The 24934-nt window shown below is 36.0% G+C and overlaps 1 protein-coding gene across 1 annotated transcript; it reads right to left on the minus strand.

Annotated features, from left to right (window-relative positions):
- Nucleotides 1-2986: 2986 nt before the first annotated feature.
- Nucleotides 2987-6939, minus strand: LOC133788282 (DEAD-box ATP-dependent RNA helicase 3, chloroplastic-like). The gene is made up of 7 exons (XM_062225706.1): nt 6340-6939; nt 5659-5795; nt 5158-5572; nt 4905-5003; nt 4373-4597; nt 3383-3999; nt 2987-3280 (listed from the first exon to the last, which is right to left on the minus strand). Exons 1-7 carry the CDS (start codon nt 6781-6783, stop codon nt 3199-3201), a joined length of 2019 nt encoding a protein of 672 aa, XP_062081690.1. The 5' UTR covers nt 6784-6939; the 3' UTR covers nt 2987-3198.
- Between the last annotated feature and the right edge of the window lie 17995 nt (nt 6940-24934).

Raw genomic sequence — 24934 nt, forward strand, 5'->3', positions numbered from 1 at the left:
TTAAACATTTATCTTTTGTTTTTTTAAGTAGATAAACCTAAACACAATAGCTATAATCATCAATTATTGAAAGGAAATAGTGATTACTAAAGTGTGTTGTAACTCTACTTGCTCCCAAAAGTTAGCATGCACATATTCAAGGGCTTTTTTTGATGTGTGAGGGGCTACAACAAACTTGAGTCGATGATGTTTGCCTAGTATGCAAGCTTCACAAAACGGTAGGAAACTAGTTTTGAAATCACCCAACAACCGAGTTCTTCAATGCTTTGCTCACTCATATGTCTCATTCCTTTGTGCTACATCTCCATTTCAATTTCTTGATGTTTTACCATAGCTACTTCAACTTCAATCACAGTTTCTCCTTTGAGCATATAAAGCTCGTACTCTTTTACATCTTTCATGGCTTTCATTGATCCTTCAGAAACCTTCAAATTTCTATCGGTTGACTTGAAGCTCAAATAAATGAGATTTCTTCTCAAGTGTTTTATAGCCACATTCTTCTAAAACCATTATAAGATCACCATCGGATTAGCAACAGTCCTTGGACTCTCCAAAGGCACAAGTACCCCGTTCCATCGAACTTATGATTGGTTGATGTCGACGTGTCTTCTTGGCTGATTTTGAGTGAATCTCGGTTTCAATTCTTGATATGGACGAAATTTGGCTCTGATTTGTTGTCACCAACATCACCAAAATTCACATGCAATATTGGTTAGAACACACAACATAGAAACTGCACAACAATAACACAGCTCAAGTATGAAGTTAAGAACAAAAAGGAGACGATACAGAGTATTTTAGACCAATGTGTCCTACTTTTATTGTAGCACACCACCACAAGCCTCCATTAATGAATCAACAGTTACAATGTATATCATATTCACAATAAGATGAACAAGACAACTCTCAGTACAAAGCACACACAATCTCACAAGAACGCTCAATTTATCAGTCTTGAAAGCTCTCTCACTCACAAAGTTCGTTCTCTCTATCTTGAAGGTTACAAACTCTAAAAAATACAAAATGTTATCTAAATGAAATAGCATTAATAAGAGGCTTTCCAATGTTAGTTTAACTGACTAAGAAAAAGATGTTGTTGGTTAATAAAGTGGTTAAGGTTTGGAGAAATAACATCTCTTTTAAAATAATTGCTCACAATGACCAAAAAGAGAAGAAAATCCTGTTAATGCAAAAATAATCATTTGGGTTCGTTGGGTGTTTCATCTGTAGCTATTCGTACACGTGCATGTATGTGACTTATTGGATAATTTAATTCAAAATTTTATTAGTACACCCTATTTTATTAAAAATTAATATATATTATTTTATTTTTTTGATAAACAAAGCTTCATTGGATAAAAAGGCGAACATGCCAATGAGAAATACAGATAATGGTCTACAAATCCAGTCAAAGGTAAATTGGTAAGCCTGGCCACCAAACTTTAGACTCTTCCATAGACAAGGCCAATTTCGCTAAAGAATGAGAGACACTATTATGAGTTCTGTTACAATGCCTAATAGAAAAAGAAACAAATTGACCTCTCAGTGAAATGATGTCTTGAAGAATCATGCCAAACTCTGAAGCACAATCAGTTTTATTACAAATTGCCTAACACACTCTAAGGCAGTTCGATTTAACAATTACCTTAGAGTAACCCAGGCGGAGGCATAAAGAGAGGCCCTGAAGTACAGCATACGCCTCAGCCAAATGCGGCGTATATATTTGGGTTATTTTTTTTTAACTTGTGCATATATTTTTCTAATTTTTTTTCTTTTTCATATTCTAAAAAATACAAATAAATAATATATATTTGGGTTTTTTCAGTTGCATTTCCTATTCTTTACACTTTGTAATACTTAGGTCCCGAAAGTTGATTTTGTATCAGTTAGGTCCCAACATCAAATTGTATTATTTAAGTCCATAAATGCTATTTTTATTTCCTTTTTATTTTAATACATAAAAAAATAAAAATAAATTGTGAATCATTTTTTAAATTTTTAGACATTTAATTTATGACAATAACAAACATGACACAAAAAATATATATTTTCATGGCATTTTAAAAATATTTAATATTTTTATAAATTAAATTAATATTTCATTGAAAAAATATTCTTACCTACATTGTTGTTTTATAATTAATATTAATAATTATATTATCTCAATTATCTTTATATTATCAATTTTTATTATGTTAATATATGTTTATTTCATACATTTTTTTTATAAATTTAATAGTGTATATAAAATTATTTATGTGCACATATATATATATATGATTAGTTATAAGTTGCGTTAAAGAACAAATTTACAAAATAAAAATAAATATGTACATGAAAAATATTGATAATTCAGTTATTAATATTAAAATAATATAGGTAAGAATTTTTTTAATAAAAAACTAATTTAATTTGTAAAATTATTAAATATTTTTTAAAATATCATGAAAATATATAAAAAAAAAATAATGTCATGTTTGGTATTGTCATAAATTTAGTAGTCTAATTCTATTTTAATATGGATTCACCATTTTTTATATTTTATTTATGTATTTTAAAAGAAAAAAAAATAAAAATAACATTTAAGAACCTAAATGATACAATTTGAAAATATTACTAATACAAAATCAATGTTCACGACCTACGTATTACAAAGTGTAAAAAATATTTAAATAAAAAAAATTAAAACAAAAAATATATTAAAATTTGTCGAAATAAGAGTTTTTTTTTACAAAATTATACATTATTTTTAAAAAAATTATGAAAACAATAAAAAATAAAATTATTAATATTAACAAACAAAAAAATAAAGAATGTCAAAAAAATATTGAAAAAAAGTGTTAGAATTTATTTTAAAAATTATTTTTTTTAATTAATGGATGCCTATATATTCTTGGTGCAAATGTAATGCCGCTTTCTAAATTTCCAGCGCCATTTGCTTTTAAAAGAAATTCCAGCACCATTCTTTGATACTTGGACACTAGAATTAAATAATACATCATTTTAAATAAATACGGAAATTACAGGAATAAATTCCATTATCTTGGTTCGCTTTTGGATTACTAAAATGGGTAAATACAATGGGACTGGGTAAAGCAATTTCTTGTGTTTTACGTTTGCCCTGGCCCTTAGGTGGTTCTTGCCAAAAACAAGGGAAGCCCTTGTGTCCTCCACCAGTCTAAAAAGTCAGTGTTGGACTTAAAAACCTCCTCGCTTGCTAGGGCAGTCTGATGCCCGGTGTCCAGATTGTCCGCAGTTGAAACAAGACCCTCCAAAATCTCTGTATACAAAGTTCATATGTAGTCAGTAATTGGACAAATTACTAATATAAGATGCTGAAAGAGGAAAAGTAAAATGAACCAAGACAATGTACGTAGCATACCTGTCTCCTCCTCCCCTTGATGGAGACCTGCTTGATGGTCTACCGCCAATTAGCCAATCATCACTACTGCTCCTAGAACTCCTAGACCAATCATCCCCGCCGCTCCTTGAGTTACCAGACCAACTATTGTTCGGCTTTCTCATACTTCGACTGCTACTCTTGAATAAACCACCATCGCTATCTAAACCGTCCCAACTCCTGGTGCTTCGGGCATCTCCCCCACGTCCCCCATAACTACGTCCCCCACCTCGTCCACCAGAACCTCGTCCACTACTTCGACCACTGCTCCTGCTTGAATAATCACTGTTACCAGAACCGCCCCAATTCCTGGAGGTTCGGAAACCTCCCCCACGTCCACCGTAGCTATTCCCCTCACCTTGTCCATTAAGACTAGCAACCGCGCGGTCAACAGATGACGATGACTCCAAAATCTCATCCTTAGATGGTGGACTAGCAAACTCAAATTTGCACCCAACGTCACGCTCAATTGACATGACTGTTCTCCTCTGGTTACCAGTAAACATCAAAATGGCAGTACCTTCTTTTCCTGCACGTCCAGTACGACCAGATCGATGCACAAAGATTTCTGGATCGTTGGGAAGTTCATAGTGGATAACCTAAGGAAAAAAGTAAAGAAGGAATTTTCAATCAGCAGAAAGAACAATCTAGAATTCTGTGCTTCACAGGCTACATAAAGAGCATATAGAGAAAAAAGAATGTTGAAGCTAATGAACAAAACATTAACTGAAGTTGGAAAAATTGAATGTACAGTAGTACTAAAGATTTTACAGTCATACTAAGAAATGATAATTCAGCGCATCTACTGTCTGTCTAGCCAGATTGGATAAATAATCTTTCCAATTTTCTCATGATGATAATAGCATAAAAATTTACATTGGCTTAAAAACTTGAATTGAGAAATGCAGAGTAGCAGGACACCGTGAGAAAATTTGATAAATTCAGAAATCAATCAAAGGTATAGGTAATTACCAAATCAACATTGGGAACATCAAGTCCTCGGGCTGCAACATCAGTGGCTACAAGAACATTGAATCTCCCTTGCCGGAAAGCGTTTAAAGTTCTCTCTCTCTGATACTGGGATATACCTCCATGCAATGCCTCAGAGGCTATACTATTTGATAACAACATTGAGACTTCACTAGCATCTCTTTTGGTTCGAGTAAAAACAATGGTCTTCCCACCATTTGCATGAACCTGAAACATAAAGTTTTGAAAGCTCAGAAATACTGCTCCTTTCTAGCTATAAAGTAAGCTAACAATAGGCATAATATAGTCGGGACCAAGAAAACTGAGACAAACAATACATTAGAAAAATGATGCATTTCTTCAAAGAAAGGAAAGAAAAAATTAGCAAGGAGATTTTGTAAACTTTTTCAGGTTGACATTTTAACAATATAGCAAGAGAAAGTTTAATGGTAGTTTCATAAATCAACAGGAGCCCAATATTCTTAATAAAAATTGTAAACAAAAAACAAATCAAATAAGGGCAGCCAATACTTACATTTATAAGATGACCAAGAATGGCCTGCTTTGAAGATGCAGTGGTTGATATGGCATAAAGTTTGATTCCCTCTGCAAGCTTTTCCTCTTTCTCGCCAACCTTGAAGAAAGGGAGAAACAAAAAAAGAATAGCAACTCATTCAAAATTTATATTCCATATTAAAATAAGGTATATCTTATCAATGGTATTTGATGATCCACAGAACAACAATGATAATTTTGAATTTAACTTGAGGGCAAAAAAAAAAGGGTACCAGATCAATAGTCAAAGGATTGTCCAAATGCTTTCGTGCTAGCTTTTTCACCCAACCAGGCATGGTTGCAGAAAAAAGCATACTCTGTCTCTGAGCTGGAAGCTGTTCCAAGATTAATTCCACATCCTCCTCAAATCCAACAGCAAGCATTTGGTCAGCTTCATCAAGCACCATAAACTGAACTTCTCCTAATTTGAGGCTTTTACCATTTATCAGATCAATAATTCGACCAGGAGTGCCAACAACTACATCGACTCCACGGGAAAGAGCACTTTGCTGTGCACCATAAGGCACACCACCATAAACACAAACAGTACTTAAATGAGTTGCTGATTCTTTGATCTCCTTCTCTACTTGCCTTGCCAACTCACGTGTTGGTGCAAGAACCAAAACTCTAGGTAGACGACCAGTCCGCCTGTGAAAAATATAAAGAAACTTATGAAAATGCCCAAAAGTTTTTTAAACAAAAATGAGCTAATAACTTTGACATAATTCTTCTACCTCTGAGAACCTCGTTGTTCATCATCTTCAGTGAGACGTTTAATTATAGGGATTCCAAAGGCTAGAGTCTTTCCAGTTCCAGTCTTTGCGCGGGCAATGATGTCTCGACCCTCTAATGCTGGGACCAGTACGGCTCTCTGCATTGTTGCAGAAAATAGTAATGTTAGTGACTTAACAAAATAATTAACACTTCACATAAGAGTAAACTTTCAAAGAAAAATCAGTGAAAATTCAAAACAATAATCAGGGATAACTGTGAGTTAAGGGTTCAATGAGTACAGAAAATTAAATATATACATTTACACACACATATGTATATATATAAATCTATATATATATATATATAGAGAGAGAGAGAGAGTGTGTGTGTGTGTACGTAGCTTTATAACATGTTTTTCCAGCGAATAAGTAGCTTAAGTTATCACCTAAACCCAATAATTAAAGGGGTGTCTGGCTTCAACAAACTAAATTTCACACATACCAAAAAGTTAAAAAAAAAATAATAATGTCTGCATTGTTAGCACTTAGTAGGCGCCTATCAAAAAGAAAAAATATATGTTTGTGGATATATAGATAAACAGCTAAAATGAGGATTAAATCCTTAAGCCTATCCAGTTAGGACTGAAAACACATAACAATTTTGATTAAAGCCAAAGAAAGAGGAATAGCGAAAAATTGTACCTGGATAGGGAAAAGGTTAGTAATCCCACGTCTCTCCAAGATATCAACAAGGCGAGAAGGCAGACCCAACTTGGCCACAGCAAGCTCATCGCCATCGATAGGGACAGAACCCGGCTCACCTTCGGACTCGTACTCGTCGTAGTCACTAACATCCAGAGAGTCCTCCTCAAAGTCACCAAGCCCTTTGAAAGCCTCCTCACTGAGGACCGAATTGGGGGTAGCAATGACGGAAGCGACCAAGCTAACACCCAGTCGAGACCCACCCTTGTTGTTATAAGCTCTCAAAACGCTGTTAAAGTGAGACTTATCTGGAAATGACAAAGAAGAAGAAGTAGAAGGAGGGGAAGGAGCCGCTGAAGCAGTGGTGGTACACGATGAGACTCTTCTGTAAGGTTCCAGACTGGGTGCCTGGTACATAAAGGAGACACCGGTAATAGAAGCCATTTCTTCTTATCTTTCTTCTCTTCTGGTTCTGGGTTAGAAAACCAGGCGCTCAATGAAACTTGTGAACGAAGAAAGAAAGATAAGAATCGGCGTTTGGCTGGGGTTTTGGGGAGGGATAAGGGTCGAGGAGAAATAGGGCAGTTTACATGTGTAAAGCTGGAAGATATTTGAAAATATACTGATAAATGAATAAATACGGTATTTTTTTAGCACTTAAGATACGGTACTTAATAGTAGTTGTTGAGCACTTGTCATCTACAATCCAAAAATCTTAATTATTTTTACATTATTTTTCCCTATTTATTTATTTATCTTCAACTAGATACAATTATTTACTAAAAGTTTTATTTATAGAATCTATTAACTATTTTTATTAAATTTATATTAATGTAATATAAATTTCAAATAAATATCATATTTTAATTAAATAATTTATTTATTTTTGTTTAAATTTATGTTTCTTCTACTTTTTGAATTTGAGAATGACAACAAGAGTTTATATATTATATATTTAATGTAATATTAAATATTATACGTGTGGATTTTAAATTTAAGTTTCTTGTTAGTTTTTTTTAAAAAATCGTTTGTTACTAATTGATTATAGATTATATTATATGTGTAATATGATATTATTCTAATAAATGACTTTAAGTTTAATTAAATTTTATTTAAGTTATAAAACGTATGATTTTATTATTTTTAAATAATTATCATGGTAAAATATCTCAAAAATATCATGTTTTAATTTGTTTAATTATTTATTAATTTTAAATAATTATTATTATAAAATATCTCAAAAATATCTTTTTTTATTTTTTTTATTTTATTTAAGTTAAAGTGATGTTTATAAACTACACTTAAATATAAGAATATTCTGTTAAATATAAGAATATTTCGTTAAACTTAGCATTAAAACAATAAAAAAACCGTCAAAATCAAGATTTTCTTTATCTATATATTTTTTATATAGAAGAGATATAAATTGTAGATAAGAAAAATTCTTAGTTTTAACGGTTTTATATTTTTTTCGGTTAACTTTAACGGAATATTCTTATATTTAACAGAATATTCTTATATTTAACGGTGGATTGTAAACATGACTTAAACTACAATAAAATTAAATAAATTAAAATTTGATATTTTTTAGAAACTTTACAATAATAATTATTTAAAAATAATAAAATCATATATTTAATAACTTAAATAAAATTTAACTAAACTTAAACTTAATATTATATTATATATAATATATAATCTTTTATTGCCACTGCCAAATTCAAAAATTAGAACAAACATAAACTTTAAAAAATTAATTAATTAATTAAAATAGAATATTTTATGATAATTTAAATAATTAAATCATATTTATTTAAAAATAATAAAGACATACATATATTTTTTTTTTATCTTATAAATTTGTGTGATAGTTTGTTTTTTATTAAGTGATTGAAGCTATTTTTCTTCTTCAAATTCACCAATGAGCATTGTGAGATACATTTGTAACTAAAAATAGTTGATGCATATATACTACTGTCTACACTATGACTTTTTATATTCTTATTTTACTTCTATTATTAATTTATTTCTAAATATTATTGTATTTTATATATATGTCATGTAGCTATGTAAATTTATATATGTCAACGTTGTGTTTAGATGTCATATATAATATAAATATTTATATATTTCAACGTTGTGAAGAGCCTGAAGGACCACATCCACTTCCTCTTTCGAAGCCCGACAAAAAATGAAAGTATCATCCGCGTTCATTAGTTGAGAAATTGTTGGGCCAGTAAGACTAACCTTAAAACCATGGATGGCGCCATTAGTTTCTTCTTTGAGAATGAGCCTAGATGGGATTTCACTGCACAATATGAAAAGATACGGCAACAATGGGTCTCCTTGCCTCAAACCCCAAGATGGGGAGAATTGTTTTAACGACCCACCATTTAAGAGGACGTAATAAGTGACACTGGAGATGCAACGGTGAATCAAGCCCATAAACTTAGCATCAAAACTGTTAGGATTTATGCCATAAACGTATGTAAAGACATTTTATTAATTTAAATAAAAGTACAATTTTATTATATTTGAATGTTATAATTATTGTTTGAATAATATATATGAATATCAAGAAAATTTCATATTCATTTATGAGAATATGTTCTTGTATTAGTACGAGATGATTAAGATCATATACAATGAATAAAATAGTTAGTAACATATTAAAGTAAGGAACCTTTAATGATGATTACTAGTACGATTTACTAAGCATACGCAATGCAAGTAATCTAGATTTGGATTACTGATGTAGATAGACATCTTGGTAAAGGTATTGTGTATAATAGAGATTATATATGACATAACCGATATGAATTAACTATCTTTATAAACTTACTATTTTCCATAAATATTTAATTCTTATCATAGTAGATGATCATTTGTAGATCAGTCTAAATTCTGAGTAGTCATGAACTCAAGTTTGTGCCTATTGGATCTTTTGATTCACATGTTATAAGGTTTCTTAGCATAATGAGGCTAGTGACTTTTGTTTTGGAGATTCAATATCATGAATGGTTGGGAACATGATTTACATTATTGGAATTCATACTTCCCTAACAGATCGAATATTGGTTCCCTCAAGGGTTAATTCTGGAACTGAATAGTTATTGAGCTCAAATCTATAATTTGATTATAGATTAATTATTCGATAGTTAATTAATGGTACTTAAGGAACAAAAGGTAATTAGAATGGTAAAACGGTAACTTTGATCAAATCTAATTAACGAATCAATAAATGGAGGACATAACTACATTTATTGATTATATCAATGGACTAAAAAGAAAACTCTGTAAATATAATTCTATAAATACTTAGAGTGCAATTTCATATTTACATTAGAGTAATCATGGAATTAATAAATAATATTATTATATTAAAGAGTTTGATTAATAATCTAGTTTATTGGAGCTTCGTATTATAAGTCTATGGTCCCCATGTCACCTCTGTCCTACGATGTCAAGGATAAGGATGCCATAACGAAGATTTGTAGAGAGAATGACTAAATTGCAAAGGCATTAATTTTATAAGGCAAGGAAATAATTATGGACAATTGATTAATTGTGAATTAATTAATTATTTAACTATATAGTTTTTATTTTGAAAAACTATGTGTTAAAATAAATATTAATCCTGTCTGGATTAATATGGAGATAGTTTATTTATTATCTTATTATAAGATATTTATTTATCTAAAATCGATACTTGAAGATAAAGTTAATTTTGAATTAACTGATATTTATTTTTTGAGAAATTATTATCTTATATATTAATTAAACAAATAAATGAGAAAATCATGGATAGCTATATGAGTGGCTCATGCCACACTCACAGTATTGTACAATGAGTGGCGACACTCAGGGATATTTTTATCTCTGGGATTTGAATTTTTAATTTTAAATAAATTTTTTTTATTTAATTATTCTTTTTAAATATGATTTTAATTAAATAGTTTAAATAGATGTATCTGATCAGTTTATTTAAATAAAATAAATATTAATTAAATTAATTAACTATCTTTATAAACCTGAAAAGAAGCAATATTTCTAATAAGTTTTAAAAGTTGTTAATTATTGACTATCACACTCTCTCTAAGAAAAGAAATAATAGAATTTCCTTAACCAGAAATTCTTGAAATTTCTATAGCATATTTCTTCTCAATCCTCTCTAGATCCCATGTGTTGAGTACATCTAGAGAGTCTAAATCAACATTTGAATCATACGTGTCTACACATATCCTTGTGTGTTTGAGGATAGACTTGGAAGACTAAGATGTGAGTTTTCAGAAAGAATAAAAAGATTGTTGATTATACGAAAATATTCAAGGACGCTTGATAGGCTACGAGAGGTAATCGCTATTCCTTTTATGTGTTATTTAATATATATATATATATGTATGTATGATCATGGCTGGTATTAATAATTTTTTTAAAAGATCCTATTCCACTGCGTATTCTTATTTTCACATTTAATACCAACAAAAACCATAGGCTTGGAGGGTGTGGTCAATGAACTTCCATTCAAGCATGTCATAGGCCTTCTACATATCAAGCTTAAGGCCCAAGTAGCCATTCTTTCCCTTCTTTTTCTTAAAGGAGTCCATTATCTAATGTGTTATAATGCCATTCGCAACAATTCATCTCCCATGAACAAAAGCGGATTGGTACGACAAAATGAGAGGGGGAAGTGTTGGGTCTTATGCCCTTATAAAACCATGACGGACATGTAACACGATTTTATATTGTCAATAAAAGAAGTATAAATCATTTAGTTTGACAACTATGTTGCTTGCTTGGTTTATTACATAATTATTGGAAATAATACAAACATTTATAAAATCCCGAACATATAAATAGTTACAATTATAGTGACTAGGTCACAATGGATTATAATTGTAATTATATGATCAAAAAAACGAGTCCTAAGATTAAGTCAATGCATTGGATTTTCACTGATTAGGCAATCTACGTAATGATCTACTTACACATTCGGGGTGTGATGTCTTATCCAAGACATTGACCAAGTAGATAAGATCAGATGTATATGGGTATATTGGACTAGGAACGATATTGATTATTGATAGATAAATAAGTATCATTGTTATCTAATCTAATCAATGTCACAACGTTGACCATAGGTCAAGGTGATCTTAATTCTAAGTGATAATATTCTGCTTATTATATTATTAAATCTTTTGACTTGTTCGTTACCAGCTTACCCTACGGTCTAGCCCATACTTACATCTTGGAGATTTAGTAGTGTAATTGAGTGGGAGTATTAATCATAGATATGAAATCTCTAACTTCTGTATGAGAGGTGAAAATATGACTTCCTTAATAACTTAGTCTAAAAGGGTAAATGATTAAGCGCTCATATCTGTGATTAAGTTCACAGATTTATCAGGTACTAGGGACTTACTGGGAGTTAAGGATAAAATACAAATGAGGGGTAAAATGGTAATTTGCACCTAACTCGTTGATAAGTCATCGATAGAGAATTGACTGACTGTAATGGTTATAACGGTGGATAATGTATTTGTGGTTAGAAAAATACGTTCTATGAATTGAAGAGTTCAATTCTGAATCTATAGTGGACTCATGAAGAATTAATAAATTGTGAGATAATTTATTTAATAAATAAACTCATGGAAAATTATTGTAGCTTGTATTCATGGATCCGTGGTCCCCGCATCACCTTTGATTAAATATCTAGAATGCCTCAATTAATTGATTTAATTATCAATTAGGATTTTTAAAGTTGACTTGGTCAATTTTGGTAAATTTTACAGAAATATGAGATTTAGAGAATAACAGAGAATCTTTGGGAAAATTTATTAATATTGATAAATTAGTGTTAATATAAATAAATAATATTAAATCAAGTTTCAAATTATAATTAGTTAATTTGATTAAGGATTTAATTAATTAATTAAAATATAAATAAATAAAAATATTTTAATTTTAGGCCCAATTAGGATTTAAATTCAAAACAAAGAGATTGAGCCAAGTCCATTTGTAGGAGCCCAAGACTTTGATTTTTTATTTATTATTTTAATTCATTTAAATAAAGATTATTAAGTTGCATATATAAGGAATATGATATCTAGGGTTTTCAGAAGTTAGTTTCGGTTGATTCATTGGATAAGTGAAAACCTAGACAGTCTAATCCATTCTTGGCCACTCACTCTCTTCTTCTTTTTTAGATCTATATCTCATGTGTTAAGAACCAGCCCACACTAGTTCTAGGTTGATCAAAGGCTTGGTGAGAAAGACTGTGTTGTTGATCTAGTTCAATCCATAAATAATACTTTGCTACATAAAGGAATCAAGGGTTAGAGAGATTGAAGGGAGGAGTTGTTCCATTTCCACTGCGTATTCCTAAGTTTCTACATCTTTGTGTTTATGTTAATTTACGAGTCTGATGTTCATATGTATGTCATGTTATTCTATGTTTCTATTATGATTTTGGAAAAATAATAGGAAGCATGTATCTAAATTTAAATTCCAAGATCCTACAAGAAGGACCGAACTCAGTCTATTGGCGAGGATTTTGGAAATGACCTTGTAGGCAAAGATACATAAACTTATAGGTCTATAGTCATCAAAGCCCCTAGATGAAGGCCTCTTTGGAATGAGGATGATAAAAGTTCTCTTTAGAGAGCGAACGAACTCCCCAATTTGAAAAAATTGGCAAATAGTTTGTATGAGATCCTCCCCCACGATGTCCCAATGGGCTCTAAAGAATCGGCCCGACATACCATCTGGTCCCGGGGCCTCATAGACTGCACCACGTCTCTAATTTCCTTGCTATCAGGGATATCAATTAACTCAAAATTCATCTCAGCCGTGATACTAAGGGAAACAAGGTCAAAGAGATCATCATCACATGGAGGATTTGATGAACTTTAGAGGACTTTGAACTTTTGAAGGAAATAATTCCCAATATCATGTCTTACTGAAATCCAAATATTAACCATCATTCGAGACTAAGCCAATAAAATTACGATGGCGACAGATAATAGTAGAGGCGTGAAAAAAGCGAGTGTTGCGGTCTCCATGAGTCAACCAAAGCTCTCTAGATTTTTGCCTCTGGATATCGGACTGGCGGGCATTCACTTATTCAATCTCAAGGATAATATCGGCCTCCAATTGAAGATTAGAAGAGGAAAAGGGTCTATAGTGAACTTCAGTCAAGAGAATGTTGAGGAGGCGAAGCTATTCCTTATAAAACCTCGATGACTCTTTGTTCCATCTTTTGAGCAATTTCCTAGTATGGGCAATCTTAGAAACCAGTTGAAAACTCCTAACTCCTCTCACCACAATGTTCCACGCATCTTGAACCACTTTACGGCAGCTAGGATCCCGAGTCCAGGCCTTGATAAATCAAAATGGAGCAGAAAAGCGTTCCTGTCTAAAACCAAATATAAAAGAAGAGGCGCATGTTCTTAATTTTTTAGAGGAAGAGATTTCACCCCCGCTTTGGGATAAGCCAAAATTTATTATGAGGAGCCCAGAACTCTATCAAGATGTTCTTGCACCAAGTCTTGAAAAATCAACCATTGGACCAAGTAAAAAACGTACCAATACATCCCAGATTGATACCCCTAGGTAAGAAGAAAGTCTCTGAGATCTTATCCGTCTCTATGGGTAACATCGTTGCCACCAATTTTTTCCTCTTGATCAATGATCGTGTTAAGGTCACCGATAAAGACCCACGGATAAAAAATTCCCCCAACCTTCAAAGCCAGATTATCCCAAAAAATTGCTCTATCTCCATGCACTAGAGGAGCATAAATGAAATACCAAACCAAGTTAGGCCATGTAAAAACTAAGAGAATTTAACTATGATAGAATTCAAAGAAGAAGAGACAAAATCCAAGTTTAAACCAGCCTTCCAACACAAACATTATCCACTCATAGAACCAACAGAGTCAACAATAATGGCATAAAAAAACCCAGTCTTCTCCAAATTCTATTCATTCTCGAAGCATTAATCTTAGTTTCCATTAAGAACAACTCATCCAGATCCTCTATGTAACGCCCTACTAATCAGGGACCATTACACTTTGTGTTTTAAATAGTGTTTAACTCGCTAAGTGAGTCGTTTGGACTTAAAATGTGTAATTAAAACTTGCTCGAGGAACAAGTATTAAAAATTTTGGTCAAACAGTAATCATTTCATTAAAAAGGTTTAAGTATGTACACGAGATCTCAAAAAGAGTTTATAACTAATACAAATAGAAAATAAATACAAAGGGTCGCCCTAGGTGGAAAAACATGGTTCAACCCTAGTTCCTTAAAAGAAATCCCAGTCGTGGCGGTTGAGCAGGTTGCATATGTACACACCGCCCCCAAAGCTCTCTAACTCATGGCTGGTCCAACTTCTCCTTGCCCTTACCTGCACCACGTAGCACTCGTGAGCCAAGGCTCAGCAAGAAAACTTAAATAATCAGAAATAGATAATCTACAAATCATAAATAGCATGCTTAGCAATAATAATCATACTTAACCAGGCATTCTATTCATTTACGTGACCATAGAGTCACTCAAGTGCATATTGTACTCCGTTCTTTCAAGCAACTTCAAAGTCGGACAAGTGCATATTGCACTTCCAAAGTGGCCCATCGATAACGACCTGCGTTCTGCACGCTAATGCCGACCACAGCTTATAAGTTGAGCTTTTCAATTAGATACAAATAAATATGCAATTCAGACACAACGCAGTCATTCACGCTTAAACAAATATTTTACAGCATGGTTATAACCATGTTCAAATCCCGGGGCTCATGCGCTACACTTAACCTAGGTGAAGTTTTCTTACCTCAGGTCTTGTGCAGAAGAACTAGTACGACCCTGAGCACAATCATCCCCTTAGCCTTGTGGTAAACCTAGTCATAACCATAAATGGTACTCTCCTTAAGATCCAATTCCAAAAATAGACTCCAGGACCAATCCCGTGCTCTCGGGAGCTCAAATTCCACCAAACGGGGTGATGGACTCGTCTCCCGAGCCCCCAGGCCAATGCCCTAAAATCTAGAAAATAAGTGTCCTGAAAATGGCATGGTGCCACGACGCTGCTCTCCTGGTGTCGCGGCGAGCCGAAAGGGACTCAAGGCCCCAACCTAGTTCAGCGTCGTGACGCTATTCATCTGGCGTCGCGATGCCACAGTGCGAACCCAGATTCTGGGTTTCTTCTTCGCGACAAACCAAGCTCAAAACCCCAAAAGCCCAACCCAGACTCGACCCAAGGCTAAAACCAAGCCCCAAAATAATTACAACACACCTCAAGAAACATAAAAACACCAAATACTTAATCAAACTCTAACTAGAACTCAAATTGGAATTTAAGGGTTCTAAACAAATCCCACCTTCTCTCAAGAAATTTCACTAACTTCAAAAGACCTTCAAGAATTTCCTTAAGTGTGTTCTTTAGAGTGACCAAAAGTGAGAGTGAGAGGCGATGAACGCGAATTTGCTAGAATTTTCAGCCCAAAGCCCTATTTTGATTTAGTCCCAAAGCCAAAAAGACACTTTTGCCCCTAAGTAAACTCAGTCCCAAAACGAAACACAAGGACACTTTAATCATTTGCCAAAATTCCCGCTAACCTCAAATTTCATAACGATTTCCTAATTAAATCCACCAATTCCAAATACTCACAAAATAAATTTCCATTTACTAATAAACCCTTGTAATTTACCAAATTACCAAAATACCCCTAAGCTCAACCCAAGCAGGGTATTTATCCCCGTCGACTACTTTTTTCGCTGCCAACTTAATGTGAGAGAATAAAGAAAAAATAAGGAAAAAACACAGGGTTTTACGTGGTTCGGGCTATAAAAGAGCCCTAGTCCACGAGTCTTTATTATTTAGTGAGCTTGAAGCTTGTAGTAGCAAGATTCAATGGTGATTCTCAGGCACTAAATACAGAGTTTCTCTCTCTCAAAAACCGAACTCTTTACAAGGAGATACCCCGGCCCTATTTATAGAGACTAAGGTCATTAAAGTTAATCATCTCTTATTAATATCATATTCCCCCCATCTCTGGGGTATTAATGTAAAGTTAATACAAAAAGGGCCGCACTAAAATAAAGACTATGGCCCACGGAGATTCTACGGGGCCCATTGCAGAAAGTCGCACACCAACTTTATGGGGAACTTATCTGGACTGTCAGGGTGCGGCGCACGTTTGCTCATGTTAGGCGGCGTTGTGGGAAATGTTGATTGTCGAGTATATAAACTCAACACCACTAATCGAGGCTCACCAAAAGTTGTCAGATGATCGTCTCGAGGTCTACACCCACAGTGACTGAAATCTGGCATCAATTCTGGGCTCAAGGACTAGGGTCCTGGACTTGGAGAATGGGCGGGTGAGAAGGGCCCCTCGGGGCGTGGCCTCACCTGGAGACATCATCTCCTCGAGGGAAGACCTTGGGGCATGGCCTCACTTGGAGGTATCCATGCTTCGGAAACTGGCTCGGGATGTGTTCTCACCTAGAGACATCCTCACTTTGAGGGAAGACCTCGGGGTGTGGCCTCACTTGGAGACATCCACGACTTGGTTGGACTGAACTTCATCAAAGAACTCATACCCCGAGGACTTCATGGCCTGTCGCTAATTACTCTTAATTTCCACGTGTCGAACGACCAAAACACGGACAACATTTGCCCCCAAGTCTTCACTCGTCCCGGGTAGTGGAGACTTAGATTGAGGAATAATTCGAAAGAGTCTTCGGGGGGTGATGCTTGGGCTTCCTCTTTCTGAAAAGTTCGCACCACGTGTTGACTCCCTATTGTTGAGCCCATCAATTCGTACAATTAATGAGGTGTCCATTCCATTACTCAAAACGTCTACTCCGTACCCTAAGTGTCATTTTTCTCCATACCCAAGGCGTCGTTTCCCAAGGCCCATGATCATGATCCGTGCCTTTTAAAATATGATCGTTGGATTACCCTCGAGTGCCTACGTCATAGGTAATCCGATAGTCGCGGTGTAGTTGCTTCCCCCCTAAGTCTGAGAGTATAAAACTCAATAACCGCCTCTAAGAAAACATTCTTACCATTCGAAATTTGAAATCATCAACATTCTCTCTTCTTCCTCAAAATTCCTAGTCCTTTAGCCGATCTTGAATTTCTTCTGCAAGTCTGGACGATTGGCGAGAGTCGTCTTACTTCTAGGCGAACGACAGGCGATTCCTTAGCGTCCGAACCCATTTCAACACTTACTGGCACTACATCTTGAGTAAGTATTTATTGGTATTGTGTTTGCGTTGGGTGTTAATTTGGGAGTTTAGATGCATGCTTAGGAACGAGATTTTATGGTATTTTGAGTGAAGCTTAGACCTTTTACAGGTCTTTTTAGGCACATTTTGGGGTTAGGAGTGGTCAAAATGGCTTATTTCCCACCTTTGGGAACTTTTTTGTAACACCCTGGGTAACCAAGACCGTTACATTGTGTGTTTAGAATAGTGCAAGACTTGCTAATCAAGTCTGTTGACCCTCAATTTGGTCAACGACACGGAGTCAATAAAAACGATAGAAATAAGATCAATTGAACTCAAGAAGATAAACGACACCAAAGTTTATAGTGGTTCGGCCCCAGATATTGGTAATAACCTACTTCCACTTAGTGTTGTTATTGATATCTTATGGAACCTACGATCAACAAACAAGGGTTTACTGAGTTTCACAAGCTCCAAAAAGGTACCCAGGGTCCTTTTCAGAGACTCCCTTGAGTCCTATTTATAGGCTCAAGAATCTACTTGTGGGCCGACGGAGCCCAATACACCTTGATTTATACATATTGGAAAAATAACAGAAAACATAATCTTTACATAAAAATAGGACAAAATATCTTAGAAATATCTTATAACTGTATTTGAAATGTGACTTCGTTACCACGACCAAACCTGGTCGTACATGCCAGCACAGCCTCTACCGTACGGTTGAGCATTCTTCTTAAATCCATTGAGCAACTTCTCTCCTGGTCTTTGGTCGACCTGAATGTAGTCACTACGTAAACACGTATAACCCACGTGTACACGAATCTTGCCATGTCAGCGAGAAGTATTTTTTAGGGTAAACATTTGGCCCCCAAGTTTATTTTACTGCAACCAACAGTTAATAAACTTACTCGATCAACTATCCGTCTAACCTGTCACATCTGTCGGTACCTTTTCGAGAAAGCACGCAGTCATGACCTTTACAGTTTCCCAAAAAAATTTGACGGTTATTGCGATTCCCCATGCCTCGAAACTTCATTCTCATTATTACCTTGCATTAATGTTCCGATCAGTATAAATATATGCCCTTCCACTCCTTTTCATTTTTTACCCAAGCCTTCTCTCTCCTCAATACCACTCAGAAAAAACCTCCAAGAAAATTAGCGTCTTCAGTTCGGTCTGAGGAATCTACGATCAACTTCAAGCACCATCCTCGTGTTTTCTTCAACAATATCGTACTTCAAGTAAGTTTTCGAATTCATCTTCTTACTTTTGTGGCAATTTTCATGTGTTTTGGCCCTAATTTGCCTGTTCCCACAACTAGGCTTACACTGTTCTTGGAAAGCTTTTTGGGTAATCGGGTTTAGGCAAAAATACATAGGACAACTATGCTAGAAGAGACTTTATGTAATGCCCCAAATTTCCTAATAAGGTTTAGGACCTTGATTAGGAGGCCGGGAGGGCCATAATTGATTTATTATAGTATTTAATGATTATATGCATGTTTACGTAAATTATATTATTATATGATGGTGAATGCATGCATATGGGTTCATATGTTAATTATGAGGGTAATTTGGTAATTTGGACACTGTGGGCGTAATTGTGTATTTTGGGTGCATGGTTGTGATTAATTAATATAGCCACATTATAAGGTGGATTGGTTCGAGCTATTCGACATGAGACGATCATGAGATGTAAGTGTTCGGTCTAGCCATAACGGGTTTAAGTTCAAGGCTCGGGGTGAGTCTCGGGGTGAATTTAATAATTAGAGCATTACCGGGAATTAAATGGTAATGGGATATGATTTATTGGTATTTGGAATATTGAGAATAGCGGGAATTGGAGAGCGTTAATTATAATTAACGAGATAGGCGGGAAAGGACGGTTTTACCCTTGAAAGCTTTTAGAGGGATTTATTTGGCTTAAGGGCATTATGGTCTTTTGACCTTAAGGATTTATATGACTTGAAGGCTGTAGAAAATACAGAACCAAAACAGAGACTTATCCTCATTCCCTCTTCTTCCTCTCCCGTACATGTTTTCCCCTTCACTTTTCTTTGAATTTTGAGAGCCCAAATTGAGGAGTTAAGCTAGGAAATCAAAGGTGGAAGCTTAGGAACTTGGTTCAGCCATTGAAGGAGGTTCAAACTCGGATTTGAGGTAAGTTTCAACCATTAGTTTCTGGTTTATACTCTGTTTTAGTTTAAGATTTCAGCTTGTGAATTCTTGGTGGTTAATTGGAATTAATGGGAGTTAGGTGGATGTTTGATTTGGGTTTTGATGAGGGTTTGATATAGATGTTGTTTAGAGGTTGAATTAAGTGTTTGGGGAAGGTTTGGAACTAGTTTGAAGGCTTGGGTCTAAGGGAATATGCAGGGGAGGTCGAGCTGGTGCGTTGCTGATTTTTGGCTGATCTGGGTAATGAGCCGCGGCCTGGCTTTTGTGTGCCGTGGCCTAAGGTGGCTTCTAAGGAAAATATGCCTCTGTCAGGGAGATGAGCCACGGCATGGCTGTGGTGAGCCGCGGCCCATCAGGGCATTTTTGGCTGAAATTGTGTTTTTAGCTTAGGGATGCTTACCATAGGCCTCGGGGTTGATCCTACTACTTGGTTAAGTGTGGATTGATGTCTCGGAGGCTAGATATTGGTTTGGAAACTTATGTTGATCACTTTTATTGATGATACCTTATATTTGGTTATGGCTAGGTGGCCGCTAAAGGACTAAAAGTTGATCGTTCTCAAGGGTCGTTCTTTTAATCGTTCTAGCTCGAATCTGAGGTAAGAAAACTGCACCTTGTGTATATGTGACATGCATGGCTATTATCAAAGCATGTTGGTTGATTATTGAGTATGACATGCATGGTTATTATTGATGCATGTCGGTTGATTATTATGTGTGACATGCATGGCTATTCTTGATGCATGTTGGTTGACTATTAAACGTGACATGCATGGCTGTTATTGGTGCATGTTGAATTGCTGGATATATTGCATATGATGCATGAGGAACTTGTGATTGGGACATGCTTTATATACTGGGTATGATATTGTTCAGAGCTTGTGCCTCTGCGGTTGTGCATGGTCCTAATTGTACTAGTATCTGTTTAGTAAGCATGCTGAACACCTTGTTTACGAGTATTGGGCATGTGATATATAATTGGTGGCATGACTTACTTGTGTATGGCACTGACTAGTCAGGGACCGACCCTAAGGTCGATGAACATGCATTGGATGGCTCTATGGCATTAATGCTAGACCGACCCTAAAGTCGAGAATCATGCATTGAATGGCTCTATGGCATTAATGCTAGACCGACCCTAAAGTCGAGAATCATGCATTGAATGTCTCTATGGCATTAATGCTAGATCGACCCTAAGGTCGATGATCACGCATTGAATAGCTCCATGGCATTAATGCGGGACCGACCCTAAGGTCAAAGAACTTATAAGCGCTTGCCTGGTCTATGACCAGATGTTTATAGCCAAGGTATATGACCCCGGTGACTGTTTGTCACATGGCTAGGGGACGCTGTCCATAGCACGACTCTAGAGTCGAGAGGAAGGTTATGTTAGTGACCATTCACCATGCACCTGTCCTGATCAAACTTATGAAAGAATCACTTATCAGTTAAGCCCTGGTGACCCTATCGTCACATGGCTAGAGAGAGCTATGCTCATTATTGTGACTTTTGGCTATTGTCACCTATTTGCTTGGACTGATAGTCCTGAATGGTTATTATGATCATTGTTGATATTATATCATGCTTTATTGTGTTTTCTTGCTGGGCTTTGGCTCACGGGTGCTACGTGGTGCAGGTAAAGGCAAGAGGAAGCTGTACCATCCTTGGGTTGAAGAGCTTAGGTGATGATGTGTACATATGCAGCTGCTCGTCCTCCACGACCGAGGTTTAAAGTGGAACTAGGGTTGAACCCTGTTTTGCCACTTAGAACGGCCTGTTGTAAATATTTTTTGTAATAAACTCTGAAACTTTATTTTTGGGATCCCAATGTATATATTAAACGTTCTAGTGAAACGTTACATCCTAACCAAAGTTTTTAATCCCTAAACCGCTAATCATACTTAGTTCACGATTTTGGCCAAATGACTCGATTAGCGAGTTTATCACTGTTTACAAGGCACACCATAATGGTCCCTAGAGTTTGGGGTGTTACACTTTAGGTAGTATAATGTACTAGGCAATGCTTAAAAAGTAATGTGGGGTATAAGAATACTGGTGTTGGGTCCAAAATCGAAGTAAAAATTCGATTTTAAGTTTCTCAGTAAAACTGGGTTTTTCCCGCCTGTTTTCGGAGTTGAAAAGTTTTTTTTTCAGAAAAACTTTTCACTTTCGTATATTGATCTGTTTTTTCAAACTGCTCGCACATTTATTGTGTTTTTATGAGGATTCTGCTAGTCGTATAAAAGCTTAACTTTTATACATGAGCAACGTTATCCTTGCTTTTCTTTTTCTTCCAACTATTGGTCGTAGATTCTCACTTTCCCTTTGCTCTTCTCAGATATTCATGCATGATCCCTGGGGAGGTGAGAGACCAATAGACAATGAACTTCTTGCGTTGCTGTTCGAGATCAAGAACAACCTTCTTTACCCTTTCTTGAGCCTTTATCTTCACAACAAAATCCCACGACCAGTCCTTCAGCCAGTCAACCAAACATGGGTCATGTCAAATATATTGCTCATAAGAAAAAGAAAACTACCAATTCACCTTCTAACCATCCTGCAACAAATACCGAGGGTCCGTCAAACGTCCCTCAACCTCTAAATTTTTCACCACCAGACATTCAGCCAAAACCCCGTCCTCACGATGGCCCTCAAGTAGAAACAGACTGGTATGTTGCCCCTCCTAGTGTCATATCGACAAGGATGGTGGTAAGTATTCCAAGAAGTATGGGCTTCCTGGTATTACCTTACATAAACCCACACCCGACCAAAGGGCAAACATGCCTAGAGGCGCCTTCAGCACTTGGTCGAGGTATCATATCGAGGCAGGGGCAATCTTGCCCTTGCACGATTTCTTCCAATGGGTGGCCAATTATTTTGAGGTCGCCCCTTTTCAAATAACACCCAATGGATATAGAGTACTATCAACACTCTATATCCTTTACAACCACAAAAACTGGCATGTGCCTACCCCACACGAGATCAACTATCTGTTCGATCTTAAATCCAACCCCAACCAAAACAACATGAGGTTTTTCCACTTCTGCCACCAGGAATATGCTCGCATATTCCTGAGTGATGTTACCCATAAATCCAACGTTGGAAAATACTTCCAGGAGTACTTCCTCACTACAAACCTGGTTGCTGACAACTTGGCATTCACACGAGGAGGTAAACTTTTCAATCTCTGGTCAGACTTTCTGGTCGTTCATTTTTGTTAGTTTTTCCTTTCCTTTTCCTTAGTAATTTGGTGTTGTGCCTAGGTCCATGGCACCGACCAGACCCCACTCTAGAGATGGAGATAAGGGCCACAATCCTAGCCAGCATGACGAACATAGAAAAGAGCGTCAAGGAGTTAGTCACTGAAAGCAATTTAAGGCTAGTCGGCCTTTTGGAACCTCATCAAGAAGTGAGGGAATCCACTGCGGGGAGTGCCACTAGAGAGGGCACCGAAGAATAGGAAATCCCCGAGCAGCGGCAAGATGTGTCACAACCCCAGAGGCGATGACCAACGGGAGTGACCATCCAAGAGCCCTCCAGCAACCCTCGAACAACCATTTCCCCTGCCCATCATGGCAGGGGAAAGCAAAAACTACCGGAATATACCGGTCCTATACTTGACTTCTCAGATGAGAACGGTATAGAATTTTCACTTCTAGATAATTTGCCCATCCCTTATCATTTATTTGATAGGGATGGAAATTTTAAATTTACGACCAGTAATTTTAACCTGGACCTCTTTGAGACAGATAGTGAGTGTAGCTATAGTTCTTTAGATAATATATCAACCAGTAAATATAGTTCGAGTGTACTACTTGGTATTTCTTTTTACATTATTTCATTATCACTCCAAACTGCTTCTTAACATATCTGCTCCTTTGTTTTAGTTTTGTAGTCATACCATCTGAAGATACTTTTGACATGTACGCTTCTGCTGAAGCTCCTTCGAGGAAGAAGAAACCGAGCAGAAGGCATCCTGAGGAGAGCAATATTGAGCCTTCCAAGAAAAAGGCTCGATCAGAAGACCCTCCGGCTCCAACTCCTTCCAGAACCACAACGCCTCCTCCTCCTCCTCCTCCTCGTAGTGGCCCTTCTTCCGAGCAGTCAAGGAGATCCTTGGCTGCTGACTTGCTGAACAATGCTTTTAACGCTACCTACGAGAAGCTGCAAAGATTTTCCAAGCACCATCGCAGCCATGAGGCCTTTGCTCATCTTCCCCCACTGAAGCACAGCCAGGTCCTTAGTCGCGGGCTTTCTGAAGTCCTTAGTGTAAGTGTTTTTTTTTCTACTATTTTAGTCGACCAACATTTTCTCTAATTGCCTCTAACTGTTTCACTTTTTCTCTGTTCGCAGGGTATCCTGACCATGAGCCATGGTTGGCGTCGTGCTGAGGAGATCGAGGCCAAACATGCCAAGGAGATCAAGGCGGTTGAAGGCAAAGTCGCTGGTTTAACCGAGGAGCTAAAAAGGAGCCAAGAAGAGCTGGCCAAAGTCGTTTCTGCCAAAGAGAAGTTTAAGGAAGCTTCGAAAAACAACTTCAAGGAAGCAACCAAACTTTAAGAAGACCTGGCGGCCAGCATGAATGAGGCTATTGGGCTAGAGAAGCAGGTCAAGCTACTTGAGGAAACAAATTCGCAAAACCTGGAGAGGTTTAGAGGAGCAACCTTCAATTGCTTCTATTTGTTTTGGAAGAACAACCCAGGGGCAAATTTTGACTACCTTCCCGAGTAGATGAGGCAGGTCGAACTGGTGAAGTGCGCTACTCGCCTGGAAGAGGAAAAGAATGCTCAGGAATCTCCTGAAACTTCCCTGGGGATAGGCATCGATGGTGCTCAAGAAGATGCGGGAACAACAGTCGACCAGCAATCTCAGCAAGACCCTCCTCCAGCTGCACAATAATTTTTTTTATTTATTTTTAATTAACTTTGTAACTAAAACATGCAAACAATCAGTTCGTGTTGTTGAGACAATTTTGTTGCATAAGGCAGCTTTTCTTTTATATTTTAATTACATCCGAGCAGCAATTGCTCGCGGTGTAAAGACATTTCATTATGATATTATAATATACTTATTTCTATTATAACATATGCTCGTATGACCGAACTTAGCATAACACTCTGTTAATATTTTCACAAAACCAACTAAAAGTTTTGAAAAATACTCTAGGTGTCGTAGTATGCTTTCCCTTATTTT

Source organism: Humulus lupulus, chromosome 7, assembly GCF_963169125.1.
Source record: "Humulus lupulus chromosome 7, drHumLupu1.1, whole genome shotgun sequence".
In the NCBI taxonomy this organism is placed as follows: domain Eukaryota; kingdom Viridiplantae; phylum Streptophyta; class Magnoliopsida; order Rosales; family Cannabaceae; genus Humulus; species Humulus lupulus.